Source organism: Talpa occidentalis, unplaced genomic scaffold (assembly GCF_014898055.3).
Source record: "Talpa occidentalis isolate TD23 unplaced genomic scaffold, MPIMG_talOcc4v2.1 talOcc4.3, whole genome shotgun sequence".
In the NCBI taxonomy this organism is placed as follows: Eukaryota; Metazoa; Chordata; class Mammalia; order Eulipotyphla; family Talpidae; genus Talpa; species Talpa occidentalis.
In genome coordinates this window covers 147,009,786-147,031,892 of record NW_023603184.1, presented here as the reverse complement: position 1 = coordinate 147,031,892, position 22,107 = coordinate 147,009,786, and the positions used below count along the sequence as shown (strand labels likewise).

General features: G+C 47.4%; 1 protein-coding gene across 2 annotated transcripts in view; it reads left to right on the top strand.

The window, feature by feature from the left end:
* The window catches only part of PDE6D (phosphodiesterase 6D), a 47,854-nt gene extending 26,490 nt beyond the window's left edge, over positions 1–21,364 (top strand). For both annotated transcript variants that reach the window (XM_037524229.2, XM_037524230.2), the window contains exons 2-5: positions 17,572–17,660; positions 18,238–18,363; positions 19,015–19,120; positions 20,764–21,364. In XM_037524229.2, the coding sequence (XP_037380126.1) occupies positions 17,572–17,660; positions 18,238–18,363; positions 19,015–19,120; positions 20,764–20,845 (403 nt within the window). In that variant the 3' untranslated portion in view covers positions 20,846–21,364. The remainder of the gene's footprint in view (positions 1–17,571; positions 17,661–18,237; positions 18,364–19,014; positions 19,121–20,763) is intronic.
* Positions 21,365–22,107: the final 743 nt, after the last annotated feature.

Genomic DNA, 22,107 nt, shown 5'->3' with positions numbered 1-22,107 from the left:
TGGGAACTCTGGGGAGGACAGCTCTTCCTCCCCCTCCCACCCTGAGGACCCGGTGCTGGATGCCAGCTTGACAGGTGGAAATTTGGGTTTCCCCCATGTTTCCCTGGTGTTCTTCAGGTGCTCTGCCCTATCCTCGTGCAGGTGCTCCTTCTGCGGTACACAGCTTGTCCCTTTGTATCTCAGAAAATTTTTTCTAGTTTTTCACTTGACTTAACTGTATGATGATTTTGAAGTGTAGAAGTTGTTCTATAGGTTTGCTTTCTGAGTTTTTTAATTAAATTTAACTAGCTCAAGTAATGTGCAAATATATTCTGCTTGTTACAGGAGCTCACAGTCTAGTGCTCTCTGTCCCTGGTTCCCTTCCCCTCCTGCGGGAACCCCCAGGCCTGAGAGTTTTCTATGGAATTAGGTATACTGCAGTCTCTCTATGATTTCTTCTTTTGCATTTCTGCTTAGAGAAGCCTTCCACCTCCAGGCCTGTAGATATTCACCTCTATTTTCTTTAACTCTTTTTTTTTTTTTTTTTAAAGATTTATTTATTTATTTATACAAGCACTGGGTATAGTCAGAAGCGCGGGAGGGTGAGAGAATTCACCAGAGCCAGAGCGGGGAGCAGAGCAGGCAGAAGGACCGAAGGACACTGCTGAGGGGAGCAGCGGGCGGCAGGAGAGGTCTGCGCGCCATGTGGGACCCTCCTCCGGTGGCTGGGGAGCAGCCGGGGATCGAACCGGCGCTGCAGAGGCTGCGGGCGGCTTCGCAACCCAGCGCTCAACCACTGCGCCACCGGGGAGGCCCTATTTTCTTTAATTCTTAAGGCCAGTTGGAGTAGATTATAGTAAGCCACGTAAGAGAATTAACCATTTTTTCTTCATCAATTTGGGACTTAGCATATGTAAAAGTCTTAATGTAGCACAGCCACCCCAGCTGGGGTTTTTAGAGTGTCACTCTGCCCCCTTTTATGCTGGTACCCTGTCAGTTACTGTGGCCGGGTGTGCTCCCCACCACTGTCATCTACCCAGTTGACAGAATTTTTTTTTTCCATTTCATCCTTGAGGTTCTTGAAGAACCTCCCTGTCCACATCTTTTTTCAATCAGACTATTACCCTCTCTTTTTGCCTCCTCTCTAAAACCAAATCAATTTTCCAGCTTAAATTCTATAATTTGTATAAAGCGCTTTTCTTCTAGTTACCCAGATTCAACACCACACCAACTGCTGCTTTAAAAAAAAAAAAAAGGTTTATTTATTTAGGCATACAAAAGCTGGGGTATAGGCCAGAGGTGGGGGTTGAGAGGATTCGCCAGAGACAGAACAGGGAGCAGAACAGGCAGATTGACTGAAGTACACTGCTGAGGGGAGCAGCGGGGAGACAGGAGAGGTCTGCTGTGCCATGTGGGTCAGCTCCCTGGCTGGGGATCGAACTTGTGCTGTAGTGGCTACAGATGGCTTCATAGGCTGCGTCTTAACCCTTTGTGCCACCAGGGAGGTCCCACACCAGTTGCTTCTAACTCAGCCACTCTCTCCATAACTATTAACTTCTGCATCTCCCCCCACAAACCTATAACTTTCAGAGTGAGAAATAGCCCCATAGGAGAACGAGAAACCTCCTCTCCTGGCCCTGTCAGCATTTTCTTTTTCATTTCAGCTGGGCTGCCAGTCTCTGCGTTATTTCTGTACTGAAATTTCTGTCCTACGACTGTCATCATTTACTCTGATACTACTCAGAGGAAAGAACCGACCTGATAAGACTTAACATAAGAAAAACAACAATGGCCAGACGAAAGGCAGACAGAAAAGCCTCGAGTTTTGCATGTTGTCTTAGAGACTGTAGCGTGGATGTACATGTGGGGGGTGTCTTTGTCTACTTATTTTTAAACTTAATTTTGAAATAACTTCAGCTCACACGAAATTGTAAACTTAGCACAGTGAGTTCCGCGCACTCTTCACCGGCGTCCATCCGTGCGCCATCTTACGCGGCCTGTTATCCCGCCAGGACATGGGTGTTGGTGCCATGCCACTAACTACTGTCCTGCCCGCACAGCACATGCCCTGCAATTACCCTGAGTGCTCATTTGGTGAATAACCATGCAAAGCAGATACAGAACCAGCCACTTTCCGCTTGTCTTATGTACAGTCAGACTCAGCCTATGTATTAAAAAAAGTGAGAAACTGAGTGAAGAAAGAAACAAAAGTTAAGAACCCAGTGGACTTCCTTGTCAAGCCAACTCCACACAATTTCCTTTTGTTCCCTCCTCTGACATACAATTCCATGGTCCCCAAGTAGCCAACCAGAGGTTTCAGGGACAGCATATTACTCATCCTGTTTGGTATGTTCTGTCTCCAGTTTTACCCTGTTTCTATGGGAGGAGCCAGGAGTCAAGTTAGGCAGGGCAGGGAATCTGTAGCCTCTGCTGTTGTTACAAGTCAAAAGCAAACCCTGTAGCCCTCCCCTGTGGCTGGGGACCTAGACAAAGGAAAAGACAGGAGTGAGCAAACTGACAGCAGCAGCTCAGCCAGCAGTTACAGCAGCTAGAATCGCAGGTTGCCCAGGTCGAAGTCAGTGCTGCCCTGGAAGTTTCCAGAAAAAACAGTCAGTCGGCTTTCAGCCAGACAGCACTTGGGGTCGGCCCTGCTGGAGGCTGTGTTGAAAACACATGCTTGTTATCATACGGTGCCCTTGGCATGACAGAGGTGTATTGCAGGCTCTTTGACTTAAAGGGGGGAAAATGTAACTTTAGGAAGACTTTAAAGGAACTTTTTTTTTCGAAAGAGTATGATAGGGGGCCTCCCTGGTGTCGAAGGGGTTAAAGTCTCAGTACTATCAGTCACCAGCCACTGCAGCATGAGTTCCATCCCCAGTCAGCAGACCTCTCCTGCCGCCCCCCGCTGCTCCCCTCAGCAGTGTATTTCAGTAGATCTGCCTGTTCTGCTCCCCACTCTGTCTCTGGTGAATTCTCTCTCTTTCTCTCTCTCTCTCTCTCTCTCTCTCTCACACACACACACACACACACATGCACACTCCTCTGGCCCACACCCCAACTCTTGTATGCATAAATAAATCTTTAAAAAAAAAGAAAGAAAGCAGTATGGTAGAGAAAGGTATTACAGTGATGTGACAAATTAAGTTGTAACAATTTAGGGGGCTCAGTATGGGAGATGTGATTATATTTAAAAGGAGTATAATCTTTAGGATTGCCTCTCATCTAACATGTTAAATTCTTCCCTGTCACAACAAGACATCACAGATGTGCCCTGAGGTAGGAAGTAGAGTGAACAGAAATTCACTTACAACTCTAAGCTAGTGTTACTATTATAGTAGATTCATTCCAACTATAAGATAACTCATTTGGTACCTTTAAAACGGTAAATTCCTATAGCACTTTTTAAATTGATTTACAAAAAAAAAAAAAAAACCTCATTTCACACCGCTGTTGTAAATTGCTAAAATTAAATTCACCTGTATGAAAAGGGGCCACTGCTCAAAGGCATCTCATGGAGCTTAGGTCTTGCACCTTTCCTCACTAAATGTGGACATTGAAATCACCCACAAACAGGCATACTCATTTATTTTTAAAAGCTAGCTAAACTGAAACTCATTAAAACAGTATAAAAAAACAAGGAAGACTTTATGATAAAATCCCATTTAAAAAATGATTCATTTATGCTTGGTCAGGTTTCATGCTCACAGAGCTAATGATCGTTGTTTCAGTGATGGCTTTCGTAACGCACCCCATTTTGCCTTTGGTAGCATCTTTAAGAGATTCCATTTTTGTAAGTTTATAATTGCAAACTGGTCTTTAAATGGTAGGAAAGTCTTATTTGTAGAATCTAATCCTTCTTTTTTAAAGATGTGTTTAGGGCCTCCCTGGTGGCGCAAGGGGTTAAGACGCAACCTGTGAAGCTGTCTGCAACCACTACAGCACGAGTTCTATCCCCAGCCAGGGAGCTACCCACATGGCGCAGCAGACCTCTCCTGTCTCGCCTTCTGCTCCCCTCAGCAGTGTATTTCAGTCATTCTGCCTGTTCTGTTCCCCACTCTGTCTCTGGTGAATCCTCTCACCCCCACACTTCTGGCCTGTACCCCAGTTCTTGTATGCATAAATAAATCTTTAAAATAAATAAATAAAAAGATGTGTTTATGCATACTAGAGCTGGGGTGTAGGCCAGAGGTGGGAGGGGGTGAGAGGATTCACCAGAGACAGAGTGGGACCAGAACAGGCAGATCTAGAAATATACTGCTGATAGGAGCAGCGGGTGAGACAGTAAAGAGACAGGAGAGGTCTGCTGCACCGTGTGGGCTTGAACTCAGGCCGCGGTAGCTGGCAATAGTTTGATAATCCCTGAGACTCTAACCCCTGCACCACCAGCGAGGCCCAAATCTAATTATTTTTTAAGAAGACTGAAAATAAGACCCAAGTCCTAGATAAATAAGAACTGGTAAATCTAAGATATCTGTTAATAAACGCTATGGGAAAAAAAAGATAAATTAATTTGGCCTTTACAAAATAGAATTAAAATAAAACTAAGGCAAAGGAGGGAGGGAATTCCCTTAATCCAAACAATTCTTAAAAATCCTTCCTGGGAGCCTCCCCTGGTGGCGCACCTGTTGAGCGCTAGTCTGCGAGGCTACCCGCAGCCTCTGCAGTGGCGGTTTGTTCCCCAGCCGCCGCGAGGGTCCCACAAAAAAAAATCCTTCCTTGGCCTCTCCAGTGACACACGGACTTGAGACACAACCTGTGAAGCTGTCCACAGCCACTGCAGCCAAGGCGCTGACCCACATGGCGCAGCAGACCTCTCCTGTCTCCCCACTGCTCCCCTCAGCAGTGGATTTCAGTAGATCCACCTGTTCTGCTCCCTACTCTGTCTCTGGTGAATCCTCTTACCCCCGCACCTCTGGCCTACACCCCAGCTCTTGTATGCATAAATAAATAAATCTTTTTTAAAAAATCCTTCCTGAAAATATATACTTCCTGGGAAACAATATTGGCTACCCTTTATATGGAGTATCCCATACCTAATAATCCATGAACAATTTCTCTGTTGTCCGTGCTTCTTAACCGTGTTACCCAAAAGGAAAATAAAACTTACCAAACTTACCAAAACTTACCAAGCTACAGTAATTAAAATAGCATGTAGTGCTGGATAGACAGAACAATGGAAGAGACTAGAAAGGTCACCTAGGACAAAAAATCCTATAGAGCCTCCCTGGTGGCACAAGGGGTTGAGCACCGCACTATGAGGCAATCCTCCTTGCAAAGCTCTTTTGGTTCACTGAGTTGATGTGGTCACAGCCAAAAATTGCCCTGTTTTTGCTCTCAGTAAGAGGAAACACCTCTGCCCTGAGGAAGCGGTAATCAAATTAGGGAGACAGTAACTAGTACACAAACACCCGCTGAAAGTACGAGGTGAGAGTTGAGAATAGTGGGAAGTAAGTAAGGAGCAAGTGCTGGAAATTCAGACTAATGAAGACAAGGAGGGGCCCTTCGGTAAGTAGAAGCTGACTTTTAAATGTTGATTGGTTCAGATATATATGGTTATGGTGTCTGTGTTAGGAAGTATGAGTGTGGCCTGGTAGTTCTGCCCCCCCCCATTTAGTTTTTTTTTAAGATTTATTTATTTATGCATATAAGAGCTGGGGTGCAGGCCAGGCTGGGGTGCAGGCCAGAGATGCAGGGGGTGAGAGGACTCACCAGAGACAGAGTGGGGAACAGAACAGGCAGACTGACTGAAATACACTGCTGAGGGGAGCAGCGGGCAAGTCAGGAGAGGTCTGCTGTGCCATGTGGGTTGCTCCCTGGCCGGCTGGGGGATTGAACTTGTGCTGCAGAGGCTGTGGATTGCCTCATAGTGCGGTGCTCAACCCCTTGTGCCACCAGGGAGGCTCTATAGGATTTTTTTGTCCTAGGTGACCTTTCTAGTCTCTTCCATTGTTCTGTCTATCCAGCACTACATGCTATTTTAATTACTGTAGCTTGGTAAGTTTTGGTATCTGGAAGGACATCATTCTCGTTACTGGTATCTTGCTACTCTTCAGAATTTGCCTTGTGATTCTCGTACTTTCAGTATGAACTGTAGAAACAGCTTTTTTTAATCCCATTTTTATGCTTATTTGAAATGCATTAAATTTACAATTTAGGAATATTTACAATTTAGGATTTAAAATTTACAATTTAGGAAATATTACATTGTTAGGGCATTAAGCTTTTCCAATTAAAATGAGGGTATCTTTCTCTTTATTTAGCATTTCATTTGTGTTCCTAAGTAGCATTTAATTTTTTGTTGTTGCTTTTACAAATGAGAGTTTTCATTCCATTATTTTTTTTTTTTTTTTTTGTTAATCTACAAGACATTTAGACCTCCCTGGTGGCCTAGGGGTTGAGTCTTAGCGCTCTCACCACAAAGGCCTGAATTTCATCCCCTGCCAGGGAGCTGACCCACACAGCACAGCAGACCTCTCCTGTCTCACCCGCTGCTCCCCTCAGCAGTGTATTTCAGTAGATATGCCTGTTCTGCTCCCCACTCTGTCTCTGGGGAATCCTCTCACCCCTTCTGCACCCCTGGCCTACACCCCAGTTCTTCTATACACACAGACAAAAAAAATCTACAAAACATTTATTACTCTGTGATTGTTAATTTTGAGCCAACAGCCTTACATACTATTATTTACATTGTTTCTCTCATTTGATTATTTGGACTTTTCATTTGATTCTTTAGAATATGCATCATATCATTTGCAAATAGCGATACTTTATTTTTCTATGTCTTACTACTTTCTCTTAGAGAACCCGTTGCCTGGAGCCTTCAGAGTAACAGTGAGAGTGGTGCCGGAAGACTTCTGTCTTACTTCCAACTTTAAAGGGAAGGTTTCTAGTGTTTCCCAGTAGCTTGAATCATGGTTTACTTTACACATAGCATCTTTATTTCTTATACATTTCTTGCCTCGTTCTCTTCCTTGAATACAAAGTGTTCCTTTTCACCCATTTGGGTTTTTTTTTAAAGATTTATTTTCATTTATTTATGAATACAAGAACTGGGCTGGTGGCCAGAGATGCGGGGGTAGAGGAGGAGGGGGTGAGAGACAGAGTGGGGAGCAGAACAGGTGGATCTTGGCCGGGGATCGATCCTGGCAATAGCTTGATAGTGCTGAGACTTCAACCCTGTGCCACAGGGAGGTCCTCTTGTCATCCGTTTTTAAAGACATATTCCTCCTCATCACCTAAATTACCTCTGACTCTGCATCATCTCAGGATATGTAAGAATAGTCAAGCCAAGGGAGACCCGGGCTGCTAATGATTGAAAGGACTGAACACCATATTTGCCCATGAATTGTTTTCATGATCTGGCTTTGTCTAGGGTGGGGACCTACTGCTGAAACTGGAATTGCCATTAGTTGCACAGTTTGGTGTTTATAGAAGCACTTAAGATTTCATTTTTCTGGGTCTTTTTACAAATAAGTTGTTTTTTATTTCAGTAAGAAAAAAATATGGTAATTTTAAAAGCGGTAATAGAGGGCCTCCCCTGGTGGCGCAGCGGTTGAGCGCTGGGTTGCGAGGCTGCCCGCAGCCTCTGCAGCGCCGGTTCGATCCCCGGCCACCGGCAAGTGTCCCACAAAAAATAAATAAATAAATGTCTTTAGGAAAAAAAAAAGCAGTAATAGAAACAAAGGTAAATTTCAGTTTGGGGGAAAGGATAGAAAGACACAGCAGAACATGAAGAATAAGGTTTCAGCATCGCTTTATTCCTCCTCGGGGGGAGGAGCAAGGGGTCATGGAAGAAGCTTGGGTGTCTCCCAATCCTGGGCTGCTGCTTCTCTGCAGTAGAGCTTTGGGCAGGGAACTCCGCAGCCTTATTGCCTCTAGCCTGGCATACAGAGAAAAACTGCCACTCTTGGGAGCGAGTTCTGCTGCACAGCACTTAACGGCATTATGTGGCAAAGACGGGTGTTTCTTCCTCTCAGCAATGGAAGTGAAGCTGCTTGGAGTTGATGTATTTTAGAGACATTCTTGGGGCGATATGGGTGGCTTTGCTCTGCCCTTGGTCCATTTGGGGCAACTGTAGCCAGTCTGCCAGCGATGATCACCATGTCTGTTACTCCATTTTCCTTGTCGTGGCCTCCACAGCGCTCCTTTTAGCTAACGAGCTGCCTCTTCCCACCTCCTTTTCTCAGCTTGCCTCAGGAGGCCTTGTGGTGATCATGACACTTGATTGAGTCCCCACAAGGCAGCTCAGCTCTTGACTTTGCAGACTTCTCCCAAGAGAGACTTCAAATAAGTGTCTGAACTGACCAGAGAGCAGAGAAGTGTTGAGGTCACGGCGAGTGCCCTGGGCCGAGAAGAGAGCGCGTTGCAGAGAGGACCAGGGGCTCTTAGGGGCACAGTGTGGAGAAGACTAAATGCTGGTGGGGGGTTTTGAAGAGGAAGTGATGATGTGACGCAGCTTGTACATTAGCACAGTATTGGATTCTAGAGACTAGATAAGTGGCGCTTCAACTTTATTGCACATAAGAATTGGTTTTTAGTGCATTGTGCATTGGTTTTTAGCACATGTACTAAAATTAGAAGGCTACAGAGAAGACGAGCCCATGCCAGGACGTGTTCATGTTCAGGAAGTGTTCCGTTTTGTTTAAAAAAAAAAAGGAATTGTTTTTTAAAATGAGCACTTCTAGGCCTCACCTGAGATGCTGATGAGGTAGGTCTGAGGTAAGGCCTTGGAAACAAACATTTTAAACAAAATCATCAAGCCCCACTCTGAGGAAAAATTGACTGGAGATCGAAGGAGAGAAATCACTTGGGAAACTATTGTACTAACAATACAGAAAAGGGAAAGACACCGTACGCGAACTGTCTAACAGTAGTTTTTCTAGTGGTTTTTCTTTCAAAATTACCTTTTTTTCCTGAACAGTAGATTTTTAAATTGGACTCTTTTTTTCTGTTTCTTTGTTTTTCACCAACTTCTTGATTTTAGTTCATATGTGAGTTCTGGGTGAAGTGTGAGTAAGATAGAAGTCTAGGAGAAATTAAAGTTGGTTTTGCTTGAAATGCTAAATCACAGGGGGTCATTCATTCCTTCAATTTGTTTTCAGGGTGGGATACTCAAATCCCTCACACACAGTTTCCACCTGTATATATCTAATGTCTAGTATATAAATATTTATAAGCATAAGGTAGAACTAGGTCTCATCCATACTCTTGAGCAGATAAGGGTGAGAAAAGGGATGGAGATTAAGATATGAGCAATGCACAGAACTGCAGCAAATTTTCTAGGAATTATAAGGTTTTGACTGAATAAAACCAAAACCAAACATTAATATAACTAAACATTCAGTTACTTTTCCCTTATTGAAGATTACGGAGCATATAGAATGTTTTTTCAGAAAATTTGAAATGTCTCCTAAGAAGTCACTTCCATAATGTTTTTTGCTTTTTCGAATCCTAAGTAATTATGATAAAACAATGCCCTTACATTTGTCATGTTTTACAATTTATAAACCATTGTTATAGGAATTTCATATAATCCTATAACAACCTTAAGGCTGTGATGTTAACATGTAGTTTACAAACTAAAACCCAAGTGCGTGAAATGACTTATCTAAGATCCCGCAGCTACTGTGTCATAGAAACTGGCTCTAATCCAGATGTTTGCTCTAAACCAATGTCATTTTCCCCTCTCTCAGCTTCTTATTCTGACTGTATACCAATATGCCCTACACTCTCTCTGTTTCCCCTGCAACACAACTGAATTCCTGAGACTTACAGGTGAATCTCTTACATATTTTTAAGCAGATTGCTTACTGTCAAAACAGTCTCGTGCTGGAGAAAAAATTAGGTATCACCAGGCAGTCATTTGCTAATAAAACCAACCAGATTGATAGGAATAAATAAATAATGGAGAAAAGAGACAAACTCCAGTGTGTAATTCACAGTTATTCCTCCCTCGAGGAACCTAACTCCTCACCCCCTCATTTGGGCTATTACAGTGTCTTTCTTCCAAGAGAAGAAAATGGAAGGGGGAGAAAGAGTTTCTTTAGGGTAGAGAAAGCTGACAGCACCCCTCAGCCACGTGGCCAAGGTTTCCATCAACAGTGATAAGTCATGTTGATGGTGAAAATGGCACTTTACCTCGTGGTCTTCCTCCCCAAAACCCATAGCCCAGTCTAATCATAAGAAAAACATCAGACAAATTCCAATTCACGGGCACTGCCCAGCCCTCGGGAGCACTGTCGAGGTCATCAGAAACTAGGGCAACCTAAGAAACTCACCGCCAGGACATGTGACAGCTAAGTATGATGTGGGACCCTGAGACAGGAAGAGGACAATAGATTAAAATTGAGAAAACCTGATGAGACTATGGATCTTCGTTCATGGTAATGTATCAATATTGATTTTATTTGTGTGGCAACTGTAAGATGCTTACAATAGGGGAAACCAGACATGGCATATATGAGGATCCTACTATTTTACAACTTTTCTATGAATCTAAAACTATTCTGAAATTAAAAGTTTATTTAAAAAATTAAAAACAGGGCCTCCCTGGTGTCGCAAGGGTAACCCTTTGCTGAGAGTCTCAGTGCTATCAAGTTATCACCAGCCACTGCAGCATGAGTTTGATCCCTGGCCAGAGAGCTGACCCACAATGCGCGGCAGACCTCTCCTGTCTCCCCACTGCTCCCCTCAACTGTGTATTTCAGTAGATCCTCCTGTTCTATTCCCCATTCTGTCTCTAGTACATCCTCTCACCCCTGCTCCTCTGGCCTACACCCAAGTTTTTTGTTTGTTTTTTTTTTAAAGATTTATGTATACAAGAACTGGTATACAGACCAGGGGTGTGGAGGGTGAGAGGATTCGCTAGAGACAGAGTGGGGGACAGAACAAGCAGATTGACTGAAGTACACTGCTGAGGGGAGCAGCGGGCGAGTCAGGAGAGGTCTCCTGTGCCATGTGTGTTGCTCCCTGCCTGGGGATTGAACTCATGGTGCAGCGGCTGCGGAGAGCTTCATAGGTTGCGTCTTAACCCCTTGCACCACCCTGAGGCCCACCCCAATTCTTGTATGCATAAATATAAATAAATTTTTAAAAAGAAAGAAAGAATAGAATAACACCTAGTAAACCAGTTCCCTTCTTTGCGAGTTACTATAATTGAATATTATGGACCATCCATCCCTAGATGAAGTAATCAGGATTTGAGTTAATGTCATTAGATACTCATCTCAGTATCACTGAGAATTACCCAGCTTGAATATGAATTGTTTTTGAAGATGAAGAAATAAGTTGTTTGGTTTTAAACAGAGAAAAATCAGAATAATGCCCAAAATATAAGGTGACCCTGCATGTAAGACGATCTCCTATCTTTCCAATGAGAGTATTTCTCTTTCCTTCCCGCTCTGAAAAAAAAAAAAAAAAAAATTTTTTTTAAGAGATAGGGATGGAATAGACAAACATATTTTCATATGTATATTTAAGACCATAAATTTTAAAAAATATATATGCAACTTTAGAAATATTATTCCCCTCCACCTGTCACTTTTTATGAAATAGTATCACCCAATTTTCTTATATACAACTTTGATGTCAACATAGCAGGTTGTTAATGAGCATTTATTGAATAAATAAGAATGGAGGGCAAGTATTTGGAGAGCCCTGGATCACTCAGTGAGGACCCACTGAGGTGTTTGACCCGGAATCCAAAACACACCAGAATGGAGTGGAGTTTAGCTTCTTCTCTGAGAAGACAGAGATATCACAGAATTGTCCATTCAGGGCCAGGGTGTAGGCAAGCCACAACTTAGGGCTCAGCAGATTCAGAGATCCCTGCAGACTGGCCCCAAGGGACTGGCTGAAGCAATGCCACTGAAGCCAGGGCCTGAGAGTGTGAGGCGTGGGGGACGGAGCTCTCTCGGGCATCAAGGGCAGAGGGCTCAGGTATGTCGGAGAAGGACAAGGGAGTCCTTTGTGGCAGGAGCGTGGTGACCACAGGCCTTGTAAACCCTGCAAAGGACACGAGTTTTCTTTCAAGTGCTGAAGAAAGCCAGGGGTCGCAGCTAGTTTACTTTTAAGAAATGACTTCGTTCTGTGAGGAGAGTGAATTAGAAGAGGCAAGAGTGGAAACAAGGAAACCGAAACCGCAGGGAGGTGAGGTGGGAGCTGATGAACTGATAACTGCTAGCAGCTGACGCGTACTTACTGAGTGTCCAGGCGGAGTTCTGGGCCCCTGGCACGAATCGGCTCGTTTCAGCGTGCCCTCCAGGTAGCACCCTCTGCTCTCAGGATACCAGCTTGGCTGATCAGGTACCAGACACTATGAATCCGCCAATGAACATTTCAGAGCTGCTCAACAGTTGCAGCTCAGGCGTCCTCGCCCCGTCAGTTCCAAACCATCCCACGAAAGCCACCGGCCACGACCACGCTGTGATCCGGGTGGATGGCATCCCACACTCCTGCGGCTTCCTTTGTTCCTTTGTCCTGGCCTGGCCCTTGGTTCTGATTTGTGCGCATTTCTGTCTCTGTTCTCAGGGTTGTTTTTCTCTCTCATTCCCTCCATCCTCCCTCCCCATCCCCCCGCCTCCCCCCTGCCTCTTCCCACGTGCACGGCTTCTGTCCTCTTTCCCCACTTTGCCTTCCATTTCCCTCCCTCTGCTCTCTTCCCTGGCCCTCATCTCCTCCCTTCCCTCCTCCCTTAGCTGGCCAGGCAGCTCCTGGCCTGTCCAGTACGTCCGTTGTGTATAATATCTAAAAGTTGACGTTGATCATTTCCATTTAAAACTAATTAATACTGCAGAAGCTGGCGTGCTTATTCCAGAAAGTACCCAGAGGACTGTTAACACAGTATTCTAAACCCTTTCCTCCCAGTCCCTGCATTCACAGCTCCGGGAAATGTACCTGGCAGCCCCCTCATCCCACTGGTTTCTTCCAGCCCCCGAGCCTTCGCTCCCCACTGCACACTCCCTGCTTCGCTCCCTCTCTGCTTCTCCTCCTCAGGTCTGTCCCACCTCCTGCCCTGGACCAAAGTCACACCAGGTCACATCTGTTCTTTCAAGCTAACAGGACGCGTATGACCTTCCACGGGGAGCCCAGTGTCTCTAAGACTGGACACTTGACACGCTACAGGTTTTGTTCTGAAGTTTATTATTTCTGCTCTGCAGCGTATTTTTCAAATGCTCTTTTACAGGTTAGAGGGCTTTTGTCTGCCTGGTTCCAGATAAGAGGCTACCAGGGTAGCCCCCTGAGAGAGGCTTCCCCAGTGAAGGGGTACTCCCCGGGCTGCCCTCCTGAGGTAAATCACCCAGAGCTTTTGCATGAGAAAAGACCTGGCTGACCCAGAAGGTGGGATTTATAAATAGTCCTCCAGCCCTGTTCCTTAAAGCTTGTCCACCTAATCCTCTCCTCCTTCAAGATTGGAGGTGATTTGACCTTTGAGTCTTAAAACTTGACCCTATTTCTTCTCTAAAAAGCCTGGTTAGAAAAAACTACTGAAAAGAATGTTTTCAGCCCAGTGACAACCATCAGAGCTGCCCGCCTCCCCCAGGAGGCCTCCCTTTTAAGGTGCAGTTTTTCTCATTGTTATTTTACAGCACCTGCCTCAGTAGTTTTTATTCCTTTTACTAATAGGCTATCGTAGATTTGTGGTTTTTGGAGTCATGAAACAGTTCCCAAATAGCTACATCTCTATCACGAACTAAGCACCTCCTTCCTTTTCATTCCTAAAATAACAGGACTTTGAGGGGTTCTAAGTTACTGCCACCTACCCGCGCTGGGTAGAGCACTGTATTCCTCCAATTTTGTATTAATTAGGATAAAACCTTACAGTACTTGCTAGGATGATAAAATGAAGCCTGAGAAATAGACTCTGAGAGTCAGTTTTCCAGGTTAGGGTACAGGCCGGAAATGCCTAATGGTTGAACTGACCTAAGATGGTTTTTAAAATATATTTTCCGTAAAGAATCAATTAGGTCTTAACCCGATTACTGTTAAAAAGAAGAGATTCTTAAGTTAGGACAATAAACTACATGTTTTGAGCAGCTTTTCTCCCTTGCTTTAATATGGAGGAAACTTCAATTCTGTCCATTTACCCTCAGAGAGAAGCCTCTGGTGAAGTTCCCTTCATGGCCGGCAGACTGCAGTCGGTCGTGGGCCGAGGCTTTTCTTGGCTGACCCACACCAGTGGCAGGAATGCTTTTTCTGGAAGCCACAAGATCTGATCCAGCTGTTGCTTTGTAAGGGGAGTCTCTTCTCGAGGCCTTTCTTGCCCTGGTTTTGCTAGAATGTCCCACTCGCATGGGAGCCTGGGGCTTTAGAAGTGACTTGGCTTGTTTAGGAAAGTCTGGCCATCTGCAGAGAAAGAGTGAACACGAACACCTGCACGGAGCAGGCTGGGTGAGGGCCGTGTCTTCTGAAAGCTCAGGCTTCAGTCTCTGCCGTGGTTCCGTTCACATTTGCGCACAGAGCGGGCTCGCTGGCACTGTGGCCGGGTTATGTCTCCCGTTGAGGAAGCTTTCTCTTCATAGACGGGCACCAGGCAGAGGGCAGCATATTTGCAGTAACTGGAATTGTAAGACGTGACCCGAGCACGTAGCACTGTTCCTTGCTTTTGAATTTAGTTGTTTCAACGCCAAAGTGGAGTTCAGACATAAGCCCAGGAGGGCCAGCCACCCGGGTAGCAGGGCAGCAGCTTCGGGCTGTGAAAGATGCTCACAGGGAGAGCGTGTTGGGGCTGTTGAGAGCGGAGAGGCACAGCTGGCATCCCCACACAGGCCTTTCCGGGGAGCCCGACGATGCATTCAGGGAGCTCTACTGGGTCACCTTGGTTATCTTTGGCAACTTTTCTTACGTAGCAGCAAAACCTAGACAGACTCTCCAGAGAGTTAAACATGGTGCCGTGACACCTGTAAAGGTGCTCGTACCCCCTGTGGTTTGGGGTGCTCCACTGCAAGCTGCCCGCACCAGCTGGAAGGCTCCCTGGGCTCTCAGAACTGACTGGCCTTTGAAGACCAGGCCTACAGTGACCGTCCCCTGCTACCAGGGCCATGCCAGTTTGTACCACCTGCTGCCCTACCCTGGCTCTTCTTTGAGTCCTCATGTGACCACAGCTCCAGGGCCCGGATAGGTCCAGGCTGCCCCAGCCAGTCACACGAAGACCCCCAAGGCTGAGAGAGAAGGATCTAGATCCCCTAGGTGCTGTAGTTCAAAGTAGCCGCTGCCTGCCATGGGAGAAGGGAGGCTGCAGGGCAATGCTGGGAAGAGGGCTTGGTGGCTAGCTGGCCAGGACAGAAAAAGGACACATGCAAACTATCCCCGTCGTCGTCACCTGAAGTTGTTGCCACAGGTGCTAGCCAGCTTTCTAGATGTGGCCTCCGTGCTTGGATGGTGTTTTCTTTTCCATTGTTTTTGTTTTTTTTAAGATTTATTTATGCATATGAGAGCTGGGGTACAGGCCAGTGGTGCGGGGTGGGGGGGCGGTGAGTGGATCCACTGAAACCCACTGCTGAGGGGAGCAGCAGGGAGCCAGGAGAGGTCTGCTGCACCATGTGGGTCACCTCCCTGGCCGGGGATCAAACTCTTGCTGCTGTGACTGCGGATAGTTTCATGGTGCTGCGACTTAACCCCTTGTGCCACCAGGGAGGCCCCTCCATTGTTAAAAAACAATCCCTTGGAATTCCTTTTCCAGACTAACCTTTATTGTCATCAAGTCCGTGTACGTTGTTTGGAGTCACAGGCCTACCTGGTTTCCGCTGAAGAGCAGCCTTCCTGTCCTGCGCTCCTGGTTCCTGCTCCCCGCAGGAGACTCCAGGGCTTCCTGATTTGTTTGGTAGCCACTGTGGTGTTTCTGGAAGCACACTGTCACTGCCTGGCTGTGTCCGTTTGCAGCATACTTACTGGCTTCCCACGGTGGAGAATGAGTTCGTTCATCTCCACGCTTCACTCCCGACCGCGCAGACACGCTCTTCTCCTGCCCTGCTCCGCGCGTGGCCGCTGTCACTGCCGAGTCCGTGCTCTTTGCATGGAGCCATTGGGACACTGTGACTGCTGCCTCCAGGACCCCCTTCCATTCTCCCCAGGGTTAGTAAGTGTCTTGTTTTTGTGTTCATTTGCTTAGGTTTCCCTTCTCATGAACCCCTAGTTGTATGAGTCACCCCTAATCATCATTCCATATAAACACAAGTCTCGGAATTCTCCCCTCTTAAGGAAACCCTCCTGGGTTCTGAGCTGCTTTTCCGCGCCCTGTGCCATCGCCTCCAGGCCTGTGAGAGCACCGTGTCTTGGGGTCTCTTCCCCACTCTCCTTTTTTGGACTCTCCCCCTTCCTGAATCTTATGTTATCCTCTTCCTTGGACTTCCCTGTCATTTTGAAGGGGGTGTTAGCATTGGTTTCTAGAGGGAGTAAGAACTGGTTAGTTGTTTTGGGAATCATTTCCTTGGGAATTTTGAAGTCACAGCTCCATCTTCTTTCCTCCAGTATCCCTGTTAACACCTGATTCACCCTGGTTGTTTTCCCCACTCTGATCGTGACCCAGATAGGACAGGCTGCCTGGCTCAGGAAGCATCGTCCTCGAGGGCGCAAGTTCATGGTGACGGGCCCTTCCTGCATGGGCGTTTCCTTGTATGTTCCCCGCAGTTTTCTGTTCCGCCTTCCTCCAGCGCCTGTGAGATTTCAGACCTCTTAAAATGATGTCCCGTTGTTTCTTCCCTCCCCTGTTTTATGTCCCGTTGTTTCTTCCCTCTTCTTTCTGAGAGAATGCCTGAGCTTTGTTTTCCAACCCTTGCATTGAGTTATATGGTTCCGCTATCAAGATGTATGTTTTTCTGGAGTTCTTTTTTGTTCTCTGAATGTTCTTTTCTTAGGGTGGTGTTATTGACTTACTGTACGATGAGCCATGCAGAAACTAGAAAATACAAATACTGAAGCTAGAAGGCATTTTCTGACTGACAGAGACCGTTGACCAATCTCAGAGGTTGTAATCTGTGCCAGCGAAAATCACTTAAAATATGCAAAATTCACTTGTTCAAAAACTTTTGGTGTCTGCAAAGGTTGTCTCTGGCTGGTTTCTTGGCATGTCTTTAGTGCTCCTTTTTTAAATATTTGTGTCTTCCTTTGTGGTTGTTTTGTTTTTCCCCCACCTCTAAAATTGCTTCTTGTACTTTAGAGCAGGACACTAAATTCTACTTACCTGAGGGCTGTACTTGGGGTGGGGGGGGCACAGACTGTGACCTCACTGAGGGGTGATCTGCCTGAGCCCCTTCCTGGGTTACCTCTCATATCTCTTTCTTAGGTCTTTCATTGTGACCAGTCGGATTCTGCGGGCAAATTTTAAACATTGCACTGTTCATTTTCTACTTCTTTCTTGTCATTTCTAGACACGTACATCAATTTATTCTCTCTCTCTCTCTTTCTATCTCTCTCTCTGCTTATTCCTTTAGATGTCTTGGGTTCTTCTCCACATTCTTAGCTGCGTTCACGGCGCTCAGCAGTTTGGCAGACTTGCTGAAAAGTAAACAGTTGGCAGGAGCAAATTTGAGACACCTGGAGTACAAAGTGGGCGGCACTCTCGGTGTCTTATTTTTCCTTAATATATTTGATCAGAAATTGGATGAACCTTCGGGATGCGGAGACAGGGAAGATACTGTGGCAGGGAACAGAAGACCTGTCCATCCCAGGAGTGGAGCATGAAGGTACTTGATCTGCACCCGGGGCGGGGGGTGCCGCTGGGGGGGCCCCCCTGGAGCAAGACCAGGCATCCCGTGGGGAGCTGAGCTAGCACAGACCTAATAGCAGGCAGGCCTTGGAGGCACAACCCTGTAATGCAGGTGTTGACATTTCGCTCCTCTCTTCATTTTCCCACTTCCAGAAACCGACTTTGTGTTGAAATTTTAGCATCAGAAAATATTCAAAGATATAAACTAAGATTTCTAGTTTTCTTTCCCAAAAGAAAATTTGCACTTTTATCTCCATGCAATAAAAGGAAAGGGCTCAGCAGGACAGAGTAGAGAGAGGTGCCCATTCAGCCCCCTTCCTGACGAGAGTGACCTGAGGCGCACCACAGCTGGTGTCCATGGCCCTTGTAATAGACTTGACCAGTTGGGGACCTCTGCCTCTAATTAAAAAGTATGATTCTGCTACCCAGGCGTCTCTGCAAATTAGCATAGATAATGTGTGCTCCAAACCTGTCAGAAGCTCCCAGAAGCTTGAAACTCCATAGTCATACGCATTTCACCTAGAATGGCTTCAGTGTTTCTTTTTCCTTCTCAGCCCGTGTTCCCAAGAAAATCCTCAAGTGCAAGGCCGTGTCTAGAGAACTGAACTTCTCCTCAGCAGAGCAAATGGAAAAATTCCGCCTGGAACAAAAAGTTTACTTCAAAGGGCAATGCCTAGAAGGTACCCTGCTGCCTGCTTGTCTGAAATCAGGGCCTAGGGCAACTGGGACAAAGATTAGAGCCAGTGAGCTAAAGCCAGCTTTGACAGAGGCTAGTTTCACAACCCACTGGTGAGCAGATGCCTATGCCCTGCCAGGCTGGGAGCCCAGCAAAACACAACCAATGCAGGAAATTCCGGGGGGCACTGAGCCCAACAGAAGGGTATCTGACAGTGGCGCCAGGTTGGTGCTGGCCTGCTCGCTCGTGTAGTGTTGAGACCTGGACACAAGGAAGCCGCTGGCCGGGGCTGGCCCCGTGCGCCACACAGGTTTAACTGGCATGGCCACCCCGCGTGGGGTTCCCGTTGACGGCCAAGAGTCCACATCCGTAGCTCAGAGTGGAAACTCCACATAAAAAGATCTGCTCCTCCTCCATAACGTACATCCGGTAGGCCTCTAAGGGGGACACTGGTGCCACTGTACTGCCCCTGGTGCCCTAGAGACCCGAGCCTGGGGAGTGGCCTCTGGTGCAGCATGGAGGACATGCGAAGGGGCCTCCTCGGCCTCTCCAGCCCCCCCGGCCTGAGAGGGTTTGATGGCTTCGTGGGTGCTCTCAGGGTAGGAAGAGCCCTGAGACTCGACACCCGCTCACCCACTCTCCCTTCTTCCTTCAGAATGGTTCTTCGAGTTTGGCTTTGTGATTCCCAACTCCACAAACACCTGGCAGTCCCTGATAGAGGCAGCGCCAGAGTCCCAGATGATGCCAGCCAGCGTGCTAACGTGAGTGGGCAGGCCGCAGGGATGCGAGTGGTCTAGGAGCAGGCACCCCACGTAGTGGGACTCGGTCCTGTTCAGGGCAGCCACCTGGGTTGAAAACAAGGATGAAAGGGTACCCCGGGTTCCCAGCGCACACGTCACTGCTCTGTCCGTGGGGAGGAAGGGCAGTGTGCTGGAGCCGGAAGAATAAAAACTTTGGACTAAGTTCCTGATCATCCCTGACTGTGTCACCCTAGACAGTGTCCTCCCTCTCTGGACCTTTCCTCCTGTCTAACGCCCTCTTCCAGAGGTGTAGTGAGGCCACAAGTGATCGGGAAGGAAACAGGCATATAATATATGTTAATATATGTTAAATTGATGCGAATTTACTCCCTGACAACCAAGCTCCTGGTCAAGCCTTTGTTGGAGCGGCTTCCGGTAGTGCCTGACCAAACCCGAATGCGGTGGGAGAAGAGAATATTTGTTATAGTTTTTCAAAGGCCAGCTTGGCTTCCCACTCAAGGAACAATTTGTATTTTGTCCAAAAACGCTGTCAACAACTACCCACCTACCATTTTCTCTTGAGAAAGAGAAAGGTTTTATTAGCAGTGCCTGATAAGGAGTGATTGACACAGACAACCGTGACGGTGGATGGTCTCTTTACACAGGTCCTTTCTGAAGGCCACAGTGGATTTGCAAATACTTGCTTTATGTGCTCTTGGCCACTCAGATCTTACCTATTCTATAATCAATTACCAGCAAAAATCTATCAGCTGGCTGTTCATTACCCAGGGAAGTATAGGGTGCGGCAGAAGGCACTTTGTAGACTGTGTAGCCTTCGTTTGACTTCCTGGTAGGCTCGTCTCTTGCAGGCACCACAGCCAACACACCGATGATAACAAACTTAGGTCATTTGTCATAGCTTCCTTTAAAACCCAAAAGCCAGCACCTGTGTGGCCCTGCATTCTGCCCAGCAGTGGTGGACACACTGAGAGCCCCAAGGACATGGGCCCCCACCCTGCACAGTGCGGGGTGCCGGTGGGGCCCTGTGGCTGCAAGCCCTGGAGACTGGGAAGCGAAGAGGTATGGCCAAGGCCTGGAGCAGCTCCGACACCTGAGTGCAGGAATTGGTGGGTGGCTCTCCCGAGGAGGGTTCCTGCTTAGGGGAGAGTCTGATAGGCCCAGGTAACATACTGGGCTCACCCCTTTGCCAGGTGAGGGAGGGGGTCACTTGATTGAGCCATGACTAGAGATGAGGTGGCTCCTTGAAAGGAGAGCAGGTTGTTGTTGCCCCAAGTGAGGACAGAGGCAAGGGAGCTGCCAACCCACACTGCACAGAGAGTCGATGTAGGAGAGAAGACGCTGCCCAGGACCAGAAAGCTGTGTTTAGAGCCAGGCCTGTGTGCGTCCTGCTGCGGTCCTGACGTGTCCCAAGGAAGCAAGCCCTGCTCTCGTCTGGCTTCCGAACTTGAGGACAGGCCTAGTCACCTCAGTGGCGTCATGTTAGACTCCTGGCTCTGCAGGGACACCCATTTCATGTCTCCCGGCAGGTTCTGGGTGGGTGCGTGTCCAGGCCCAGCAGGCCTGGGTTGCGGCCACTTTGTGGGAGTCCAGCCGTGCTGCCTGAGACGCTCACGCTTTCTCTTGCCTTCTCTTCTTACTTGCAGTGGGAATGTTATCATAGAGACAAAGTTTTTTGACGACGACCTTCTTGTAAGCACATCCAGAGTGAGACTTTTCTACGTTTGAGAGAAGAATGTGTGTGCATTTCAAGAATTTGGGTTTTGGGGGGGAAGGAGGAAAGTGTTTACTTTTTACCTCCACACTTTTGATTTTTGACACCTCCACCCCTAATTCCCTCCGCGGCAAAACCCACCTGGACCCCCGGGGACCAGCTCTGTGTAGTGACCGGGTGGCTTTTCCCCCCAGCCGCCATCTTCCCCCGGCCACACTAACCCCACCCCAGGCCAGGGCAGAGGGCGCGCCTCAACTCCTCCCCGGTGCGAGCGTGGGGAGCCAACGCTCCTCGCGCCAACCGACGCTGTTCCCGCCGCCTCCCTGCCGCCTCTTGGGCTCTGCGGGTGACACATCTTCCTTTGGCCCCTGGTTTTGGAAAAATTTGCGTTCCCAGCCCATGTTTAGTTTTTTCCTACATTTCTATTTCATACATTCTCATACATTTAACTTGTAAAATAGACTGTGATATTATTATTACATAATGAATTAAAACATATGAATTAAAAGATTCCTACAGTCTTTAGCATGGCACTGCCTTCCGCTCTCCTTTGTTCTGGAACGGGAACCGGCCTACAAAATGGGAAGAAGGACAGCCTCAGGCACAGAATCACGGCGCCATGGTGCTCCAGAGGTCCCCTGGCAGACCTGGTGCCCTGAGCGCTCCATTTCTGCTTTCCAAGGATGGGCAGCGTACCCGGACAAGACCCGTGACCTTAGCGCTCGCCTCCTAGACGCGACGCTGGATGGGCCTCTCCCGCAGCGTGCAAGTGCCCTTTGTGCTGTGGTGCTGGTCTAGGCTTGTCCATTCCTTTATAGTGTTCATTTGTTCGAGAGGTTTCCAGCGAGGGTAGAAGCTCTAAGTTGATAGCGTAGGGACTCTTAAAATTCCTAAGTGAGAGAAGTCGCACGATGAAGAGAAGGTCTCCATGAGCTCAACTGGAGAATGACATGGGGTGCCGGGAGGCCTCGGGTCCACAGCCCGGAAGCCAGCGTGGAAGACAGCTGATGGCGTCTGCAGCGTTTCCAAGTCTGAGAGAAGAGAGAAAACAAAAAGGAATATTGGGAACTTGTCTCTGAGCTACAATAACCTTCGCCCCTTATAAAAGGCCAACAATTAAAAGATTTCTTATCCCCAAGTGGTAAGGCCTGAGGCCGGTGGAGAGGAGACGGCCCTGGGAGCCAGGCCCGCTCATGGCCCGCGCTTCCTTCCCTCTGCTGCTTCCCTTCTGCTTTCTCAGTTCTTAGAGTCTCCCATCTGCTTCCCATGCCCTGAG